The sequence below is a fragment of the Neoarius graeffei genome, chromosome 28 (genome assembly GCF_027579695.1).
Source record: "Neoarius graeffei isolate fNeoGra1 chromosome 28, fNeoGra1.pri, whole genome shotgun sequence".
Classification (NCBI taxonomy): Eukaryota; Metazoa; Chordata; class Actinopteri; order Siluriformes; family Ariidae; genus Neoarius; species Neoarius graeffei.
The window spans coordinates 48,501,953-48,523,979 of NC_083596.1; the positions used below are offsets into that span (position 1 = coordinate 48,501,953).

The 22,027-nt window shown below is 46.1% G+C and overlaps 1 protein-coding gene across 4 annotated transcripts in view; it reads left to right on the plus strand.

Moving 5' to 3' along the window:
- The window catches only part of sptbn2 (spectrin, beta, non-erythrocytic 2), a 72,313-nt gene that overhangs the window by 39,589 nt on the left and 10,697 nt on the right, over positions 1-22,027 (plus strand). For 2 of the 4 annotated variants that reach the window (XM_060912411.1, XM_060912412.1), the window contains exons 5-29: positions 5,249-5,329; positions 6,785-6,900; positions 7,024-7,136; positions 7,288-7,475; positions 7,567-7,684; positions 7,828-7,986; positions 8,079-8,381; positions 8,588-8,741; positions 8,895-9,289; positions 9,840-9,944; positions 10,054-10,212; positions 10,303-10,514; positions 10,680-10,817; positions 10,905-11,124; positions 11,349-11,702; positions 11,816-11,998; positions 12,078-12,280; positions 14,779-14,869; positions 15,068-15,214; positions 15,300-15,563; positions 15,753-15,977; positions 19,452-19,541; positions 20,842-21,135; positions 21,344-21,474; positions 21,563-21,767. In XM_060912411.1, the coding sequence (XP_060768394.1) occupies positions 5,249-5,329; positions 6,785-6,900; positions 7,024-7,136; positions 7,288-7,475; positions 7,567-7,684; positions 7,828-7,986; positions 8,079-8,381; positions 8,588-8,741; positions 8,895-9,289; positions 9,840-9,944; positions 10,054-10,212; positions 10,303-10,514; positions 10,680-10,817; positions 10,905-11,124; positions 11,349-11,702; positions 11,816-11,998; positions 12,078-12,280; positions 14,779-14,869; positions 15,068-15,214; positions 15,300-15,563; positions 15,753-15,977; positions 19,452-19,541; positions 20,842-21,135; positions 21,344-21,474; positions 21,563-21,767 (4,648 nt within the window). Of the gene's footprint in view, positions 1-5,248; positions 5,330-5,926; positions 6,461-6,784; positions 6,901-7,023; positions 7,137-7,287; positions 7,476-7,566; positions 7,685-7,827; positions 7,987-8,078; positions 8,382-8,587; positions 8,742-8,894; positions 9,290-9,839; positions 9,945-10,053; positions 10,213-10,302; positions 10,515-10,679; positions 10,818-10,904; positions 11,125-11,348; positions 11,703-11,815; positions 11,999-12,077; positions 12,281-14,778; positions 14,870-15,067; positions 15,215-15,299; positions 15,564-15,752; positions 15,978-19,451; positions 19,542-20,841; positions 21,136-21,343; positions 21,475-21,562; positions 21,768-22,027 lie in introns of those variants that run through there. The other 2 variants (XM_060912413.1, XM_060912414.1) reach the window with 2 other exon arrangements.

Here is a 22,027-nt window from a genome sequence, read left to right on the forward strand (position 1 = left end):
ATTCGGGGTCCAAGCACATTTGTTTGTGACGTCCTCCATTTGAAACAAGGACGCGTTTCCGTTCGTACGTCCTGTTCTGAAGGTCCTTGTTGAAACCTGCGGTTAGAACGTATTGCTGGGTTTCACGTGACGTCACATCCGCCTTATTAGTTATTCAAAACTTTCTCCGGTGGTCTACTAAAGCTCAGCTGACAAAGCGTTTGTATGGAGAAGGTGCATCGCTCGCGTGAAAAACGCCTTACGGTTGCGCTGTTCAAATCAATCAAACCGTGAAACTGATAAAAGTTTCTTCAGGGTTCGGCGTGAACTAATAAGCACAGGATTTCACAAAAAGACGTGACGAAAGGTGGCTTTCAGTGAAATTGAAGGGAGCCTCCATACTCTTCTACGCTTTCATCTGTTCTGCGGTGTAGAAGGACGTCTGCAACACCAGATAGTTCGAGATGTCGGGGAACTCAACTGAAGGGTCGTTTTCGAGATCAGATGCCAAATCCTTCTTTCCCAGACTGTAGGGGTCGATTCCATTGCACACAGCAACCGTCTGAATATATCTAAAGCCAGCAGCGGCTTCTGATAAGTTCTCGCTAGTTGTTTGCACTACGGCGGCCGTTTAGACCACCAGCTGTTTCACTTCCAGTAAAACAGCTCAGAAAAGTCACGCGACTGAAACCCAGCGATATCTCGGCGTGTCTGATGAAGCCCTATAGAAGGGATTCCCCCAGTACAAGTGAAAGTCTGATTCTCATCATCCCTCAGATCAAGACTTTTTTTTTATTCTTGCATGACTTTGATCACCATGGCTTTGCAGCGATGCTTAGAATAAAACTGTAATAAAAAAAAAAGGCAAATAAGCACAAGGATCCAAGCACAAACCTAATTAGTGACCGAAATCCAATCTCCTGCAGTACACCAACACAATTAGGTGGAACTTGGGTCCGCTTCCTTACAAAAGTAGCAGATGGGATGATTACAGCTTCCTGAGCTTCCTGCCAAAACACAAGATAAGCAGCAGAGAGATGATAAAACGTCCTGAAACCAAAAAAAAAAAAAAGTTTTATGATTCCAGCTCTAGGAATATGATCACAGATATATAACTGGTACTTTTATGTATGCTTAAAAAAAAAAAGATGCCTCAGACAGCTGTTTCTTAGGGCCCGTCCACACGAGTACGTTTTTGTCGAATCCGCATAAATACTTTATCGTTTCGGCCTCGCGTCCAGACGGATCTGGCTTTTTCGAGGTGTGAAACTGGTATTTTTTGAAAACGGGTCCCAGAGTGGGAAAATCCTAAAACGCCGGATAGCCCGGAGTCGTCTGGACGGCGAATGCGGATTTTTTCAGAAACGGTGATGTATAAGCCCCGCCTCTCTAACCTTTAACCTCAGCTGCTGCTGCGAGACGTGTCATAACAACAATGGCGGACTACAGGCTTGTGCTCGTACTGCAGAAACAACTCAGTCGATTACGGCTGCTACAACAAAACCTTCTGCTTTTATATTACTGCAAGGAGCAACAAATGAGCTTGTTTGTAAACAGCGCATGACCTTTATACGCATGCTCCATGGCTTCTCTTCCGGTTTTAGTGTATTGGTGTGGCGGCATCCAGTGTTGTGCAAGTTCACACTTTTTTTGAACTAGTTCAAGTTCAGTTCAAACATGTTAAAAGTGAACTGTTCGCGTTCATAGTTCAGTTTTAATTCTGAACTAGTTCAAAGTTCAGTTCATTTTACTTTTAGGTGGGATATGAAAATAAAGACTAAAATCATATGCTACATTCTAGCTCAAAACTACTCACATATTATAGATATTATATTCTATCACACAAAATGGAAGTTATTGTACATACTATATATGGAAAAAGGACAAAATATTTTGATTTCTTCACTGACTCAACCACTGCTACCAAAACGTTACACGTGACTTCAAACAAATGCTTTCAGTTTCAACTAACAGTAACTTCTAATAAACGACAACTAGACTTCCTCATAAATGTGTGTGTTTCTAAAAAGATGACTGCCAATATGTTATACACTGAAGGAGTGCTATTTTAAGATCCATATCAACAGCATTGACCATATCAACCATATTGATCAGACAGAGGGATGCATGCTCAAGGACTTTTTATTTCTCAAAATACAAAACAGGAAAACTTCAGATAGCCTCATTCTTCAGTACACATCTGTGTATGCACACAACAATCAAATTTCTAAAATTATTTGGCACTGTACTCATCTGTGTTCTCCGTGCCGCTACTTGAACTTTCACTGGCCATGTTGCTGTGAGTGTGTGCCGGCTGTGGTGTGCGCGCTGTCTGCTGCCTGTAGCTAGGGAACGCTGGGTTACGCCTACTCTGCTCTGCTGCATCATGGGTAACGTAGTATGGAGCCAAATCATAGCGCCATCCACTTTCTCCGGCTTCACACTACGTTATCCATGATGCATTGCACACACGCAGCACCTCAGGGCAGTGAGTGACAACATCATCAGACTGACAGTGAAGTAGTAGAACATAAAATATCTTGCAAGTAGACGTGCCACTCGATTCATCAGGTTTCATGTTTCGTTCATCTTCATGTTTGTCGTTCATGTCGCATAATTTGAACGAATTCACGTTCAAGTTCTTTCATTACAAAGTTGTTGCGTTCAGTTCAAAGTTCATGGAAAAACGAGCGTGTTCAGTGAACGCGTTCTTTTGAACGCGTTCATGCACAACACTGGCGGCATCACAGCACCACATACAGGCCTGGCATATGTACTACAGCATTTTGGGTTGTTTCCAGTGAATCCGTGTGGACGCAGATATTTCTGGAAACGACGCCGTGTTTATGGAGATTTTTTTCAAAACGACAGCGTATTGGGTGAGGCCGCGTACTCGTGTGGACGGGCCCTTAATCTCTGCTAATGCACAAGTCACTTGTAAGCGTGGCCTGTCCAGGAATTCCAGATGAGAAACGGGGGTCGCGAAAACCGTATCGCTGTCAGATTGCTAAACAATGACCACGTGTTGAATTGTATTGAAGTTTGATTCGCTCGGATTGGTACTTGCGTCATTGCAAAGCAGGCCATCTGTACTCCCAGAGTAGCCGACGAGCTCCGCTACTTCCTCCCAAACTTGATTTTCTTTGTAACGTCTCTACATAGGACACGGTACATATAGAAACTACGACTGTAGGATTTTTTTTTTTTTTTTGGGTGTGTGAAGTAGGAAATAGGAACTGAAGTTGAAGTTGAGTGGGGAACTGAAGAAACATCGGACCACACGCACCACAGAATAGGCGTAGTGCAAGGAATCCAGTCACTTGGATTTTGTGTTTCTATTCACCTGTTCAGTGCGCAGTTTGAAATCGCGAACTCAAAAATGAGTCATAGAAACGGGTGACTTTTAATAAAAGCTCTTAGATATTGTTAAAATTCGTATGGTCACATGGTGGTGTCCCCCCCCCCCCCCCCCCCCCCCCGATGATTTGACTTCGTGAAATTGAACTGGAAACATGTTTTTTGCGTTTGATGAAACGTTATCATGGCTATTGCGGCGGACGCAATCGAAATCCCGCGCCAAAGATCACGTCTTGGAGATATTCTTAAGATAAAGACACATATCTTAAGTTGCAAACGTTTAAACAACTAAAAATATAGACGACAACACACACAAATTACAGAAATGCTTAAAATATCCTGTTGAGTCAATTTACATACGAATTCTTAAATCTGTTGGAGTTTGTGTTTAACTGCTTCTATTTTGCGCGACGCTGCAACTGAAACCCGGCTCGTATCGTGCCTGATTAGCATAGAACAGAGAAAGTCTGAGTGTCATGTCATGTGCGTGATTCGCGCAGACAAAGGAATTCCGTGTGCACACGCGCAGGTTTACCACCACCACCTTCTTTTGAGCATCCACAGTGTTGCATTACTGCCATCTACAGGTTTCCCTTTGACCCTGCACTGACAGTTCCATCATTCTGTCGCTAAACGAACAGCTGATCACGCCGAGGTGCTCGCTGAGCGCCCATATTTATTTGTGTGATATTTCTTGCATTTTCTTTCCTTCGTATACAACATAACGTCTTTTTTTTTTTCGCGATGCGGTTTCCATCAAATCCTGTGCTCTGATTGGCTGGCGAGCGGGTCCGTATCCTACAATATGGACCTTTTGGCGACTCGCTCATTCACAACAACAAACAACATAGTAGCATTTTTTGTCAATTTATTTATTTATTTATTTTTTTAATAAGCTTATCAAAAATCTTAATTTTTGCCAGCATTTCTCAGGAGAATAGCATTAATTTTACAGCATGGATAGCGATAACGACAGTATTCACAGCGAAAGCGAGTTTTACTACCCTGAGGAAGAAGAAATAAAAGAAAACATTTGAGGAGAAAGCTAAAAACCTCTAACTGCTGCGAACGCCGGGCAAAAACATGGCTGAATCCTGAATTACTCAATTTTGTATAAATAGGGGACTACATAGGCGGCAAAATGTAGTTTTTTTTTTTTTTTTTTTCCTGCCATGGAAGTGCACTTGTATACCAAGGAGGAAGCAATTCGCATTGCAGCCGTGAATGAGGATTCAAAATGGCAGCTCGGCTCAGTTTTCCCTTTCGGGCGCTCTCGTTTTCTGTTAGAATTTGGTAAAGAAAAAAAAAAAAAATATTATTTACCAGCTTAAGGTCGGTCCGTATGGTGAAATACCGTGACCTCGGCCTTGAATATTGACCTAGGCCCAGAGGGCCTCGCTCAGTACTTTCAAGACCCCGGTTGCGATATTTCATGATACGGACCTCCCAGCTGGTAAATAACAAGGTATATTTCTTCTCGCTTTCTTTCCGTTACTGTAGTCGGTCTTTCACGTTTCATTCGCACACTCGTGTCCTCCATTTTTCTGTTTCAAATCTGTATCCCACAATGCCTTGCGTGAACAGGGAAAGCCCACCACGTCATGCATGATGTAGTATCTTGTATTGGGTCGTGGTGAAGCAGGAAAAAATAGCGGAGAATTTAGGGCCACGTGGAAATAAATTCATTAATTGTTAAACTAATAAACTGGACAGACATCCAATTTTTGGACGTAGCTTTTGGTCACTAAACAAAAATAATTAGGTGTCATGGAGGGGAAAAATTCTTTTTATGACCTACACTTGAAAAATCTGAAAGGCAGTCTGTGTGTAAGTGCTGTGTGTTAATTATTAGACGACTGTGTAAGTCATGACACAACTACTAACACTCTCTAACGGGCTGTTTGTCCTGCAGGTACCCGAATGTCAACGTGCACAATTTCACCACCAGCTGGAGAGACGGCCTGGCGTTCAACGCCATCGTGCACAAACACAGGTAGCCTACTGCACGCCTGCGCACACACGCCGGGACACAAGGTCGTTGTCCTCATGCATCCCAATGCAAATATGAAGCTAACTACTGAACAAAATCTCACACACACACACACACACACTGCTTCATTCTTTAACATGTCGATGCATAGTGCCACGCCTGCAGGGATTCAGGTCAGGTCCCGTAATCCCATCCTGCTATGTGCTATAAAATCAAAACCACACCGCTGTTGTATTCTCTAATCCGATTGTTCAGAAAGTATTGATTTTGATTTTCTGGAACGTTTTGCTACGTTATCGTTTCTATAGGAACAGCTCATTTGTAGGGGAGGAGACTCTACGTGAAGAGATTAAAAGCATTCCTGTTATCTCATCTCATTATCTCTAGCCGCTTTATCCTTCTACAGGGTCGCAGGCAAGCTGGAGCCTATCCCAGCTGACTACGGGCGAAAGGCGGGGTACACCCTGGACAAGTCGCCAGGTCATCACAGGGCTGACACATAGACACACACAACCATTCACACTCACATTCACACCTACGCTCAATTTAGAGTCACCAGTTAACCTAACCTGCATGTCTTTGGACTGTGGGGGAAACCGGAGCACCCGGAGGAAACCCACGCGGACACGGGGAGAACATGCAAACTCCACACAGAAAGGCCCTCGCCGGCCCCGGGGCTCAAACCCAGGACCTTCTTGCTGTGAGGCGACAGCGCTAACCACTACACCACCGTGCCGCCCCATTCCTGTTATGATTTTTTTTTTTTTTTTTCCTGGAAGGAGTCTCCAGTGTCGGAGGTAAAGCTGGAGCTTGAAGTTCTCCGACGTCTTTACGCTACCGTAAGCAGGAACAGGAAGTAACTCGATCGTGGGCCGTTCCACAACGTCAACTGTTACTATATTTGGATATAATCGTCTTGTACGACTTTTTTTTTTTCTTAATGCCTAAACCTTGTAAACACAGGTTTTTTTTTTTTTTTTTATTCCTTACATATTGAATCGTTCATTAATTCCGTCCTGGACGAGAGACGGTGAAGATGTGAGCTGTGGAAAGAAAACATCTTATGTTTGAGGGATGAGGATCATTTGAGGTGTGTGAGTTGCATCGTTTTCTTGCACACCTCATTCATGACAGGTTCGTGACCCACCGCCTCTCCTTTCATCCGTTTGTCTGATTACGCTCCTGCTCGCGGAAGTGGCCCGCCGTCCATCCGTGACAGCTTTTCTATTTCTTCTTGTGTGTTTACACACCTTTGGTGGAAAAGGCTGCATGTTTTGACCTACATAAGGAGAATAAACGATCTGCCGCCCCCCCCCTCCCCCCCCCTCCCCCCCCAGACACGCACTGCAGTTCTGCATTACTGACTGACCGCCGCCCTCTGCTGTTGGCTAAATATACTGCAGTGTGTTGTTTTTGTTTTTTCGTCTAACAGGTGTTCGTTCTCTCTCCATCTCTCAGGCCGGATCTGATCGAGTTCGACTCGCTGAAGCGCTCCAACGCTCACTACAACCTGCAGAACGCCTTCAACATCGCAGAGAAAGAGATGGGGCTCACCAAACTGCTGGATCCTGAAGGTACACACGCAGAGTCTGCACAAACCGAAAACACACTCGCACTACTACGTTCTTTAATGTTTTTATAATTTTTCATTTGCGTCTTATGCAGTAATATATTTATATATATTTGCATGCGAGTAGATGTGAACGTGGATCAGCCGGATGAGAAGTCGATCATCACGTATGTGGCCACGTACTACCACTACTTCAGCAAGATGAAGGCGCTTGCTGTGGAGGGCAAGAGAATTGGCAAGGTGTGTGTGTGGTTTCTCTGTACGTCTGAAATAGTGGATATGACTGACAAACGTTATTGATGATTGAGGTGGTCATACTGGTTCAGTCGTAATCACGGCCATACTTTTTAGATGTAGTAAGAAGTGTGTGTGTGTGTGTGTGTGTGTGCAGGTGCTGGACTATGCGATCGAGGCAGACCAGCTGATTGAGAAGTACGAGACGTTGGCCTCGGAGCTGCTGCAGTGGATCGAGCAGACCATCGTTACACTCAACGACCGGCAGCTCGCTAACTCCCTGAGCGCCGTCCAGAACCAGCTGCAGGCCTTCAACACCTACCGCACTGTGGAGAAACCACCCAAGTGTGTACACACACACACTATATAGCTTATAGCCTTTTGGGAGATCATTGTATGTTTGTATTGCATTTCTGTCATCGTGTGTGTGAGACAGATTCACAGAGAAGGGGAACTTGGAGGTTCTCCTGTTCACCATCCAGAGCAAAATGAGGGCCAACAACCAGAAAGTCTACATGCCTCGAGAAGGAAAGCTCATTTCCGACATCAATAAGGTGCTGTCTTTTTCTTTCTTTCTATCCCTCACACACACATCGACATGGCAAAAAATCTTCTTGCATTACCGGTTCATACTGTACAAGCAGCACGTTTCTGAGACCGACGCCCCTTTGCGCACTCTCTGTGATTGGCTGAGCAGGCGTGGGAGCGGCTGGAGAAGGCGGAACATGAGCGCGAGCTGGCGCTGAGGAACGAGCTGATTCGCCAGGAGAAGCTGGAGATGCTGGCAGCGCGATTCGACCGCAAGGCCGCCATGAGAGAGACGTGGCTCAGCGAGAACCAGCGCCTCGTCTCACAGGTCAGAAAGGAAGCGCTTTTCTGTGGTAACTCGGGTGTCGGAAAATGCGCTGGTTTTTATGAGAATATTCATTCCGTTCTCTTTGAAACCAGGACAACTTTGGGTTCGATCTTGGCGCAGTGGAGGCGGCCACACGGAAGCACGAGGCCATCGAGACGGACATCGGCGCGTACGGAGAGCGCGTGGCTGCCGTGGAAGCCGTGGCCCGTGAGCTTGAAGCGGAGGGATACCATGACGTGCGGCGCATCCTGGCACGCCGGGACAACGTGCTGCGTCTCTGGGAGTACCTGAAGGAGCTGCTCGCGGCCAGACGGGAAAGGCTCGCGGCACACCGGGACCTGCAGAGACTCCTGCAGGAGATGAGCTACATTATGGACTGGATGGAAGACATGAAGGTGCGTGACGAACCTCACTGTAATACGCTTCTGATGACTTCTGGTTTAGTCTTCTAGTGTCCGTTGTTTGATCAATCTAAGACTTTTGATGCATTTCATAATTATTAGTTTTTGAAAAACTGGCTTCCTATAACCAACATGGCGTCTAATGCCACATCAAGATTCAGCCTCAGAAAACATGCGTTAAAAATTGTGTGTGTATGTAGGGTCGTCTGCAGTCTCAAGACAGCGGGAAACACCTTCACGACGTGGAGGACCTGCTCCAGAAACACACTCTGGTGGAGGCAGATGTGTCGGCTCAGGCGGAGGGGATCCGGGCGGTGCAGGCCGCAGCAAATCGCTTCACCTCAGACGAAATGAGTGAGTGTTCTCATCCGCACGGAGACGCGGGTTGTTGCAGTGCACGCGCACAAAACAAACACGCTCGAGTAGCTAGTTGCGATAGATCTGACTCTGAACTTTTGTCCTCTTTACATCTCCGTAATTTCCGTTTCCTCCTCCTCTTCTTCTCAGCCTATAAGCCATGTGAGCCGGCGCTGGTGGAGGAGAAGGCGGCGCTCCTGGGCAAGGCGTATGAAGAGCTGGGCAAGCTGGCGGCTGAGCGACGGGCACAGCTGGAGGACTCTCGGCGTCTCTGGCAGCTGCTGTGGGAGCTTGGTGAGGAAGCAGCGTGGATGCGTGAACAGGAGCAGATCATGGCGACAGAGGAGTGCGGGAAGGATCTGTCCTCTGCCCTACGCCTCCTCTCCAAACACGAGGCGTTCCGCGATGAGATGGCTGCCCGCTACGGCCCGCTGGGGAACAGCATCGCCTCCGGAGAGCAGCTGGTAAAGGAGGGGCACTGTGGAGCGCCGGAGATCACGGAGAGGATCAAAGAGATCAAAGCTCAGTGGGACCGACTGGAGGAGGTGAGGAAGAAGGGAGAGAGGAGATGGGTGGAGAGATGGAGAGTCAGGCATGATGGGTGGATGGATGGTTAAATGGAAGGATGGACAGATGGAGAGTCAGCCATGATGGATGGATGGATAGACAGGCATGATGATGGTTAGACTCGTGGATGGAGTGTCAGGCATGATGGGTGGACGGATGGTTGGAGAGTCCAGCATGGTGGATGGGCAGATGGATGGTTAAATTGAAGGATGGAGAGTCGGGCAGGTTGGATGGATGGATAGTCAGTCAGGCATGATGATGGGTGGTCAGATGGATGGATGGTTGGAGAGTCCAGCATAGTGGGTGGGTAAATGGTTAAATTGAAGGATGGATGGATGGATGGAGAGTCAGGCATGATGATGGTTGGACTCATGGATGGATGGATGAGTGTTTAGATGGATGGATGAAGTAGAGGCCTTTCTTCAGAAATGAATGAACTCCGAGTTGGTCATAATGATCTCTTCTTTCTCCCTTTCTGTTTCTCTCCATTTCTTTCATCCTCTCTCTCTCTCTCGCTGGTCCCACTAGGCATCTCGTTTGCGAGAGCAGCGTCTGAAGGAGTCTGTAGCATTCCACCAGTTCCAGACCGACGCCAGCGATATGGAGGCCTGGCTTCAGGAGGCTCTCAGACAGGTAACACACTCGTACTGCAAATGATGCGACTGTGACTGCGATGTTCATAACAGTGCTACAGCGATTGTAACGATTACAATATGCTAATAACCTGTGCGTGTTGTGGCAGGTGTCCAGTCAGGAGGTGGGCCATGACGAGTACTCTACGCAGACGTTGGCACGGAAACAGAAGGAGGTAGAGGAGGAGATCCAGAGCCATCGCTCTCTCATCGACTCGCTGCACGAGCAGGCTCAAACGCTGCCTTCAGAATACGCCCAGTCTCCACAGGTACGTGTGCCAGGTAACGATTTCAACTGCGTAGTCAGTGTTTTCTGGTAGCCTCCTGGTTGACCCTGTCTTTCTCTGGGCGTTTCTCAGGTGGAGGGTCGTCTCCCTGCTATCGAGCAGCGCTATGAGGAGTTGAAGGCCCTGTCCTCAGCACGGCGCGATGCCCTGGAGGGGGCTCTGGCTCTGTACCGGATGTACAGCGAGGCTGACGCCTGCCAGCTGTGGATCGGAGAGAAGGAGCAGTGGCTCCTCACCATGGAGATCCCCTCCAAACTCGAGGACCTGGAGGTGGTCCAGCAGAGGCGAGTGGGCGGATGCCGATCTGAAATTCACACTGTCGAAGTTTAAATGCACGACCGTATCAGAACTTACCACAATATGAAATATTTCAGCGAATCTTGGAAATGGTGGCTAACTGGATGCTTTTTGCCTGTTGAGTGTAACTTGGTGTTGCGATTGTTGTGTAGGTTCGAGACTCTGGAGCCGGAGATGAATAATCTTGGCTCTCGCATCACTGACGTGAATCAGGTCGCCGAGCAGCTGCTCAAATCTGACAACCGCAACAAGGAGCAAATTAACCAGACTCAGGATCAACTCAATGACCGGTACACACACACACACCACTGCGTTTGAGCATATTGCATTGTTATTTTTCAAAACAGGTTCCTTGTAAGATTTTATTTGCTCTGTAGGTGGCGTGAGTTCCAACGGCTGGCAGATGAAAGGAAGCAGGCTCTGGAATCAGCGCTGAACCTTCAGAATTACCATTTGGAGTGCAACGAGCTGCAGAGCTGGATGAAGGAGAAGACTAAAGTGATCGAGTCCACCCAGGACCTCGGCAACGACCTGGCCGGGGTCATGGCCTTACAGCGCAAGCTCACGGGCATGGAGAGGGACCTGGAGGCCATACAGGTACAGTGCAGCACAGCACACATGCTCAGACATGTAGAAGCGCTGAGCAAGCCAAGAGCCCTGGAGCCTCCACACACACACACTCGCGCACAGTATACACCTGTGGAGGCTCAGAAGCCTGCTGAGAGATCTCGCGTCAAAAGATTGATTCATGAGGCTCATTATGTTCACGTAGACGCGCTAAGGTAGTGACACACCCCCACTTTCTCATGTCATGCCGCTAGGGGAAGCTGGGCGGCCAGCGTGCCGAGGCTGAGAAGTTGGCATCCGAGCACCCCGAGCAGGCTGAGGAGATCCAGGCGCGGCTGGCCGACATGGAAGAAGTGTGGGAGGAGCTATGCGGCACCATGAAGAAGCGCGAAGAGGGTCTGGGCGAGGCCTCCAAGCTGCAGGGCTTCCTGCGCCACCTCGATGACTTTCAGGCCTGGCTTTCACGTACGCAGACAGCCGTGGCCTCTGAGGACACGCCCACATCGCTCACTGAGGCAGAGCAACTCCTGGCTCAGCACGATGCCATCAAGAACGAGATAGACAACTACCGCGATGACTACGAGAGGATCAAGGCTACTGGTGCAGAGGTGAGAAACAATACTTTGTTTATTTGACGGCCCACACAGAGAGAATATGTAGATGATTGATTAAAGAAAAAAATTATTAGGCATGTCCTTAAATATATTGTGTGTGTTTGTAGGTGACACAAGGCCAGACGGACGCTCAGTACATGTTCCTGGCACAGCGGCTGCAGGCTCTGGACACGGGCTGGCAGGATCTGCGCAGGATGTGGGAGAGCAGACAGTGCCTGCTGGCCCAGGCCTTCGACTTCCAGACCTTCCTCAGAGATGCCAAGCAGGCTGAGAGCTTCCTCAACAGTCAGGTTAGAGACAGAGACGAAATTTGAGAAAGGGACGGTTAGCTGTAATCCTCTGACATTGTGTCCGTCTTTCTTTCTTCAGGAGTACGTCCTGTCACACACTGAGATGCCATCGAGCCTGCAGGGGGCACTGGAGGCCATCAAGAAACATGAGGACTTCCTCACCACTATGGAGGCCAGCGAGGAAAAGATCAACGGCGTGGTGGACTCGGGGCGGCGCCTCGTATCCGACGGCAACGCGAACGCCGACAAGATCCAGGAGAAAGCCGACTCCATTGAGGAGAGGTAAGGAGGAAGAGAAAAGACGAGTGTAAAGCGGTTCACTCGATTCCCTGCAAAATAACCCACAATTTATATAGTAGGTCATACATCACAATAACGGCGCTTCATGCAGCGCTCGAAACTAACGGTGTCCCGATGTCCCGGGGACCATAAAAAATGTCATCGGGACACAAAATTATCATATCTGGGACAATCCCGGGACAATGGAAAAAAAAATAGATCTAGAAAAAAAGTTCTACATTAAAAGGTGCAGTACAAGATTTTGGAATAACGGTTCCCGCAAGCCATATTTTGAAAAGAAACACTCCCACCCCCCGCGTCTCCACCCCTCCTCCCCCTCCTAAAGCCTGAGAAAGTCCGGCTTTATAATGGGTGTCTATTGCGTTACACACTAGTGGAGCTCGTTAAGTTAGAGTGTAAAGAGCTTGGAAAAATAGCTCAAACTTTCTCATTTAAACTGTGTTTTCAGCCCCAATTTTCACTCCACACACAATTTTCTCAAAAGTAGTAGCCACACTTGTCCTGATTCACACAATGTGTCTCCCTGAGCGATAGGATTTACTGTTTTTGAATGACAAGCCTGAAAGTAACGAGAGCACAGCCGCGCAGCCTCATAGACTCTCATTATAAACGTGGCAGAAAAGTCACTCGTTTTTAACTCGCTCTAGTGACCTCATTTTTTACACTACAGACAAAAAAAATTACATCCGTGTGTTCAGGAGAGCCTTGTGGCGCTCACTGTGAAAGAATTTTGTGAATATCTCCTTCCGTTTTCGTGTAAATCCCCGTTGTTTGGAAGGAGCGCACTGAGAGAATCCTGCGCTCTGTGTGACACTCTGCTCGCTCTCACACACACCCACACACACACAGAAGGGCCGGGCTAGTCGCGGGCTTCAGTCTGATTGACGTGTCAGTATCCAATCATTTTGAGGTGGTACCTCGATATGATTGGATGGCGTTTTTCCTTTATTTTACACTGTAGACTGGATTAAAATATTTCGTTTTTTGGGTCAAACCTTCTATTGTACTGCTTGCAACATGGGTGTGCATTTCATCCATTGATGGTATGGCTGATGGCTTTCAAAACATCTCTGAATGGGGCAACAGGTATATTACATAAAAATGGATAACGGTAATGGTGAAAATGATAAGTTGGCCTTATATATGCCAACAGATATTCAAGGTATAAGTAGATGAAACAAACATAAAAGGGGTCTTATTTTCAGCTAAAGTGTACTGCAGATGTAGTGAGTTGAAACATTTTCTGAATGAGCTAGTTGGCCCCTTTTAAATAAACGGGTATCTATTCATACAGTGAGATCACCAAAGTTTAATAAACTGAAAATGCAATAACTGTAATTTTGAAGTAGATGATGTATTGGACATGTGTCACTTGTGTTTTGTGACTTATTGTAACAATGATATAGAGGGTTCAAAATCGTATAGTTACAAATATAATAGAAACTTCATATGATAATATTAACCACTGGTTATTTCAGAGAGGAAAAAAATGGGGACACTATTGCTTCCATTCGGGACAATACAACACAGAATTCGGGACCACTGGGGGACACAAAGAAAAAAAGTTAATTTCGAGCCCTGGCTTCATGTATTTGTATTAGGGAAGAAAAGGGCGCCATCTAGTGTCATGTGTGTTCGCTTATTAGCTCATCCAGCCGACAGGTGATGAGTTTATGCCCTCGTGTCATCTGGCGTCGTCCACGTTTCACGAAAATCGCTGCTTCTCTCTCGGTTCTTCACCCTTTTTTTATTCTTTTTGGCAGGAAGGTAGGTCTGCCTGGGGTGCATATACAGTAGCTTCGATCTGAGTTTGCATAACCGCAATTAATAATGAAGGTATGAAGTAATTAAGCCCTAACGAGCAGTTTCCACGCAAATCACGACTTCTCCCTCAATTCTTCACTGATTTTGATTCATTCTGGTATGAAGGTAGGGGTACCAAGGGTGCATACAACTTCTCATCTCATTATCTGTAGCCGCTTTATCCTGTTCTACAGGGTCGCAGGCGAGCTGGATCCTATCCCAGCTGACTACGGGCGAAAGGCGGGGTACACCCTGGACAAGTCGCCAGGTCATCACAGGGCTGACACATAGACACAGACAACCATTCACACTCACATTCACACCTACGGTCAATTTAGAGTCACCAGTTAACCTAACCTGCATGTCTTTGGACTGTGGGGGAAACCAGAGCACCCGGAGGAAACCCACGCGGACACGGGGAGAACATGCAAACTCTGCACAGAAAGGCCCTCGCTGGCCACGGGGCTCGAACCCGGACCTTCTAGATGGGGCTGGAGTGAGCTACGCCGTCATTGACGGTCTCGTTCACGAATTTATTAGTGTGTTTGTCTGTAAACGTACTGGTGCTCTATCGGCCTGATCTCTGCTGATGCCAAGAACACCAGAGAAGTGTAACGTCAGCTGATTTTATCAACGCTGCATTGGAGTGTCTCTAAATATTTCCTTCTGTTCTTCAGGCACCAGAAGAACAAACAGGCTGCTAATGAGCTGCTGGGGAAACTGAAGGATAACAGAGAGCTTCAGCACTTCCTCCAGGACAGCCAAGAGGTACACACACACACACACACACACACACACACACACACACACACACACACACACCAGAAACCTGGCACTGTGCTTCCAAACCCCCCCCCCCACTGGCTGCTGGTCCATTACCAAAGATTCCAGTGGGACTGGTTTTGGTTAATTAGTAATAAATTAACAGACTGTTTCTTCTCTCTCTCTCTGGCTCGCTCGTCATAGCTGTCTCTGTGGATTAATGAAAAGATGTTGACAGCCCAGGACATGACGTACGACGAAGCCAGGAACCTGCACAGCAAGTGGCAGAAACACCAAGCCTTCATGGCTGAACTGGCCTCCAACAAGGACTGGCTGGACAAAATCGATAAGGTATACACGCGTGCGGGCGCACACAAATGCTAGCGCACGTTCATCCAAAGCTAAATGATCAATGTTCTCGCGCTGCCTTTCTCAGGAAGGTCAGGCTCTGGTGAAGGAGAAGCCCGAGCTGGAGGAGACCGTGTCCGAGACCCTGCGTGAGCTCCAGAAGCAGTGGGATTTGTTGGAGACCACCACGCAGACCAAAGCGCAGTGTCTGTTCGACGCTAACCGTGCCGAGCTCTTTACCCAGAGCTGCTCAGCTCTCGACACGTGGCTGCAGAACCTCTCCGCACAGCTGCAGAGCGATGACTTCGGCAAGGACCTGACCAGCGTCAACATCCTGCTCAAGAAACACCAGGTTACGCTCACATGGCACCGAAGTGTAGGGAAAGGAGCGTGCTAACCAGTATACATATAATATATTAAGCAGTTATGAACCTTTTTTGAGGTTTAAAAAAAAAATCTTCTCGACCAACCACACCTCGTGACGTTGCTGATAGCAGGTGTGAATATGGACGGCTTGATGCTGTGTTTGTGTGAATGACAGATGCTGGAGCACCAGATGGAAGTGCGGGAGAAGGAGGTGCAGTCTCTACAGTCGCAGGCTCAGGCCCTGTCTCAGGAGGACGCCGGGATCGTGGAGGTGGATGGGCAGCAGAGGAGAGTGATGGACACCTTCGCTCAGCTCCAGGAGCCTCTCAATCAGAGACAAAAACACCTGCTCGCGTCAAAAGAGGCCCACCAGTTCAACAGAGACCTGGAGGATGAGATAGTGAGAGAGAGACGCACACACTTCACTGAGTCCAGGATTTTGAGACTTTATTTGAAAAATATCTTAAGCCACTGATTATGGCACATGTGTTAAATGTAAGCTATGGGATAAAAAGAGTCAATTCACAAAGCTAAGAGTCATTTTAAGAGTTGATTCATTGATTCCAGGCTTTGAAAGCTAAGAGTCATTTAGAAAGCTTTGGAGTGAATCCTAAAGGAGTTGATTCATTGATTCCAGGCTTTGAATGAATGAATGAATGAATGAATGGTTTATTTCGGTTACAATCTACAGTACAACACTTAAATTTTGTGCACTCAGCTGACAAAGAATTATTCTACATACTTGCACTAAACATTTTCTCACAAGAAAATTTAACAAACTCTGTAACCGAAAAAGGAATAGGCTGAAGCCAAGGCTTATTTTTGCCCATCCTGTACAATCCATAAAATAACCCAGAATATCAGTAATACAAGGAAAAAAAAATTACTCTAAATTATTCTTCTTAATCATTTCACGTCAATCATTTTTTACATTGTAATCCTTAATTATTTTACCTTTCAATTTTTTTTTTTAAACTCGACAGCGATCTACACAATTTCAAATCATCACTAAGTCCATTCCACAATATAACTCCCAAAAATGAAGCACATCTAATATTTAACATTAGTTCTCACATTACCTAGCCTGGCAAGCCAGACTAAATGTGAATATTTGGTCTGGTCTCGGTCGTAGACATTTCCGAAGGGTGTGGGTAGGAACGACCCGTTGTCTTTCAAACTGTCTCTGTGCGTATAGACCCCTTTCACTGACGTCACCTGAAACCGGAAGTAAACAGACCCTGCGCCATTTTGGAAGACCAACAAACTCGTGATAAGGGGATAATAACGGCAGCGGTATGTGAACCCACGAGAATAAAGTGGAGTGGCAAACGACTTAAACAAACAAATCTGAGCTGTTTTATTTATGATTTATTGGCCCAACAGTAGACTTGAAAGAAACCTGTGTGAGACTTGGCAAAAAACTGTGGCTATAATGGATAAGTCTGTGCATGATCTGCGGACACTTTGAGGTAAGCAAACGCAAGAAATTCAGATTTAAAACATGCTAAATTGGCCCCAAGTTGATAACTGTATGAGGAGCAAGCCTCCCAGACTTCTACAATTTAATAATAATAATAATTTAGGATGGTTTGGGGCTTGCTCGCTGCTGCCAGGTTGGTTGTTGAGTAGCCTGACTGTTTTTTTTCTTGCGTGTGGTATCATTGTTGACGCGAGGTTGTTTTTTGAACATGCCAATGCGAACACGATTTCCCCTGATGAGTTATGACTTCAGACGCGATGCGTGTGTGGAGGTGTGGAGTCCGCGTGATATGTGCGTAAGATAGGCTTCTCATGTGTTTGGAGATCCGCGCTCCGAGACAAGCACACACACACACACACACCCAAGGGAAAAAAAGGGGGCCCCCGAAAATATCGGCATAGTTCGAACACTGAGTGTAGGCACTGGGTGTAAACAACAAATAGTTTACGATGTCTGGGTAGCAAACAGATGGCAGAATTGGTGTCCGGTCCTCCTTACGTTTCCATTCTCCCTTGCCGCGAGTCTTATCATATGGGTCAAACCCATCAATCACAGCCAGTTTCTCCACATACCGTGCCCTTTCTGCAGCTGGTAATGTACTCACATAACCAGAATTATCAGCCATGTGTCACTTCACTCTTGCTCGTAGTTTGTTTTATATTGTGAGTGCATGTACTTGGTCTTCCAATATGGCGCCTAACAAAATCTCGCGGCGTGGTGACGTCATGTGAAAGGGGTCTATAGGCCAAAGCTCTGACCAATCAGCGCAACTGTGACGTAGTCAGAGCGACAGAAAGCAGTGGGGGAGGGTAAACAAACAGCATGTGGAGAGGGACACCATTGGAGCGTCGAGTGTTTTGGTGAAGATTCAGCGATCATCGAGTTTGACTGTTTTTGTCATTTGTGCCAAAAAGACATGAGAGTAGCCGGTGTACTACACCACTGTACACAACTTTTTCAAAGATTCCAACAACCTTCTAAATCTTCTGAAACTGATTCCAAAGCGGAATCAAACGAGCGCTGTTCAATAGCCGTAGCCATCTTTCTTGTTGTGCTTTCTCCAGCGTCGCACAGCCTTGTCGTCACTCCTGCAAAAGCCCGCCCAAAGAATCCAAACAAAAACCTTGCGTTGTGATTGGCGGGCACGATTTGATGCCCGGGGTGCGTTGTTGATATGGTCCGAGGCTAGACCCACTCGTAGGCAAAAATATTTTTGGCCGCTAGGCGGGTGGGTCTAGTTTACTAGGCTACACATTACCTCTTTCAAAGACACCCAACCCTCTTAAATTATAATTTTTTTCTCTTGATTTAAAAATGTTTTGAATACAGGTGGAAAGACTTTTATTCTTTACTCGAAATAGTATTTCTAATGTTTATAAGTATACAATATCTAAGAATTTTAAGGTACAAGACTCTAATAAATAGTTTATTAGTGGTTTCACGATAGGAAGCTTTATTTATTATTCTGATAACTCCTTTTCTGGCGTTTAATTATAGGGTCTGTATATGTTCTATATGTATTTCCCCAAACCTCAACACAATACGACATACATGGCATTTATAAGTGAGAAATATAATATACGCAGACATTTCTTGTTCAAAAAAATCGATTGTTTTGTAAATAATACCAATAGTTTTAGATAATTTCTGTTTTATATATTCTATATGTGGCTTCCGACTGAATTTATGATCTAAAATTACTCCCAAGAATTTAGTTTCATATACTCTTTCAATTTCGACTCCATTTAAGATTAATTGAATTTCACAATTTGCCCTAACCCCACCAAACACCATAAATTTTGTTTTATTTTCATTTAATGCTAATTTATTAATATCAAACTATTCTTTTAACCTGATCAACTCATTTTCTACTGTTGTCAACAATTCTTTAATATCTGGTCCTAAACAAAATAAATTTGTATCATCCACAAATGCAATAAATTTCAACTTATTAAATACTGCACAAATATCATTCAAATAAAGTATAAATAACTTGGGTCCCAATGCCGAACCTTGTGGAACGCCACAAGTTACTTTTCTAAGATGTGACACAGTATTATTAATTTTTACATACTGAAACCTATTATTTAAATAACTTCTTATCCAATTTACCATAACGCTCCAATTTCTGCTTTAAAAGCTAAGAGTCAGTTCCAAAGCTTCGGAGTCGATTCCGCGCACACAAAATGATTCGTCTCGTGCAAAACCTTAAGACTTGCTTTCTGAATGATTCCACCTCTGGGATTTATACTAAATGTGAGACGTGTGTAATGTGCACCACTCGCACAACTGGACTGATGCACTAATTGGGGTGTCTGTATTCATTTCCAGAGAATTAAATAATGTACATGTGTGACGTATTGCAAATTTCATTTTGCTGCTTCTCTCCGGCAGTTATGGGTAAAGGAGAGAATGCCGCTGGCTACATCCACAGATCATGGCAAAGACCTGCCCAGTGTTCAGCTGCTCATCAAAAAGAACCAGGTAAAACTAGCGCACACAGTGTGAAAGTAGCATGCTTTAGTAGCTCTCCAGCAGAGATAAATCAGCATTTGGAAATATTGTATTTGTATTGCAAGATAATTGCATTTTAAATGATCTGGTTAGCTTGACCCATAGGCTGCAAGACAGTTTGTGTGTGTTTTTATTTTTTGGTCCCACTATGCAAAATAAAACTGCTGAAAATGATTTAGCTTTCCAAAGCATAGGGGGGGGAAATCGAGGGTGCCCATTTTATCCATATTACTTGTATAGCCAGTAACTGAAGTGCAAAGAAGTAGTGTTGGGTATTTTAGGTACGAATCCACTGACTGACTCGCTTTCTGTTAGGTTTTCTTCACCTCTTGCCCTCTCTCTCCAGAGAGCGATTACCCCATCTCGAGATCAGTCCCCCCGCGCCACCCAGACGTCTGGGGGTGAGTCGCAAAGAAAGACAGGATCCCCAAAGTAGTTCACATCCTTATTCGCAAGTCCCCCAGACGTCTGGGTGGCGCGGGGGGACTGATCTCGAGATGGGGTAATCGCTCTCTGGAGAGAGAGGGCAAGAGGTGAAGAAAACCTAACAATTTGGTGGCCCGTACGGGGATCTACCGACCAGGTAAGTCTGAGGGACTTCCGCCTGGTTGGTAGTATCCGAAAACCCAAATTTGTTTATCCCCGTGACATAGCTGTCACGGGATGATTTATTTGTTTATCCTGATGAATGGTTTCATGGGAAGATTGTTCATCCTCGTGACTGGTTCACGGGAAGATTGATTGTTTATCCTCGTAACTGGTTTATGGGAAGATTGTTTATCCTCGTGGAAGAGCCACGGGACGATTTGTTTATCCTCGTGAATAAGCTGTCACGGGAAGAGCGCGCTAATTAGTCTCGAGACCATTTCCTTAGCATTCTACCCAAATTCTAGACAATTTGGCCGGCTCAGTTTTGATTTATCCTCGTGCAGGTATTTGCAATCTCTAGGAGCTGTGTAATGTATATTTTATTTGTTTCAGCATTTATATATGGAATTATTGGATATGCACAAAATAATGAAACAACAAATCAGTCAGAACCATGTTTCTGGTGTGCATACATGTCAACCTGTGGTCAATCAAACCTGTATAACCAACTTCCAAAATCCTTATTTCCCTTATAAAATCCTTATAAGATGCAAATTAAAATAATTTACCTAAAATTTGAATGATAATTAACAATGATGTATCCCAGTTACTTTTTATTCAATATTAATAACAATAAACCTTTCACTTTCCCTCATGGTTTTGGTTCTGTCTTTATCCTCAGACCCTGCAGAAGGAGATCCAGGGCCACCAGCCTCGTATTGACGACCTGCAGGCCCATGGGCGCAACATGGGCCCCGGCCACGGGACGGAGGTGGGCGGGGAGCGGCAGGCTGTCTTAGACGAGCGTCTGAACGAGCTCGGGGAGCTGTGGGCGCGGCTTATCTCGGAGACGGAGCAGAGACACGCACGCCTGGTGGAGGCTCATCGTGCTCAGCAGTTCTACGCGGACGCCGCCGAGGCCGAGGCCTGGATGGGAGAGCAGGAGCTGCATATGATGTCTGAAGAGAAGGCCAAGGTGCGTGTGCTTGCGCGTGTGCAGCAAGAATGTCGGTGACATTTAAATACAATTAATGTAAAAGATGCTGTAAACGCGTTATAGCTATTATGTTGTGCTGTGTTTTAGGATGGCTCGTGCTCCAGTGGTTATAATGCATTTATAACTGTTGTTCCAGGGCGAGCAGGGCACTTTGGTGTTTATAATATGCTTATAACTGTATCTACAGGATGAGCAGAGCGCTTTGGTCATGGTAAAGAAGCACCAGATCCTCGAGCAGGCACTGGAGGATTACGCTCAGACCATCCACCAGTTGGCCAACAGCAGCAGACTCATGGTGGACGGCGAACATCCTGAGAGGTGAGGAACATTCTGGGATATCTCTGTCTGAACCGCTGTTTAAAAACCGCTGTCGTAAACGGCGATTCTCACACGTTGTCTCCGTCAGTGAGCGAATCACGCTGAGGCAGGCTCAGGTGGATAAGCTGTACGCCGGCCTGAAGGACCTGGCCGAGGAGAGGAGGGGGAAACTGCAGGAGTGTCTGCGTCTCACACAGCTGAAGCGAGAGGTGGACGATCTGGAGCAGTGGATCGCCGAGAGGGAGGTGGTTGCCGGCTCGCACGAGCTCGGCCAGGACTACGAGCACGTCACTGTAAGAATAACGTCACTCTCATTACCGTCCACTCGCTCAGAGATGCCTTTTAAGGGTCACACTATTAAAAAAAAAACATGAATTCATGGAAAATGCTTATAAAAGATGCATCTTGTACTTTTGAGTCAGTTAACGGTCTCGGAAATGACGGTATCAGTTACTGTACTGGAAAAAGGTTACCATGGGTATTAAATTCCATCAGAGATCAGTTTGCAGCAGTGAAGGTCTATAATCATTTATTTCCATAAATAGTTCTCCTG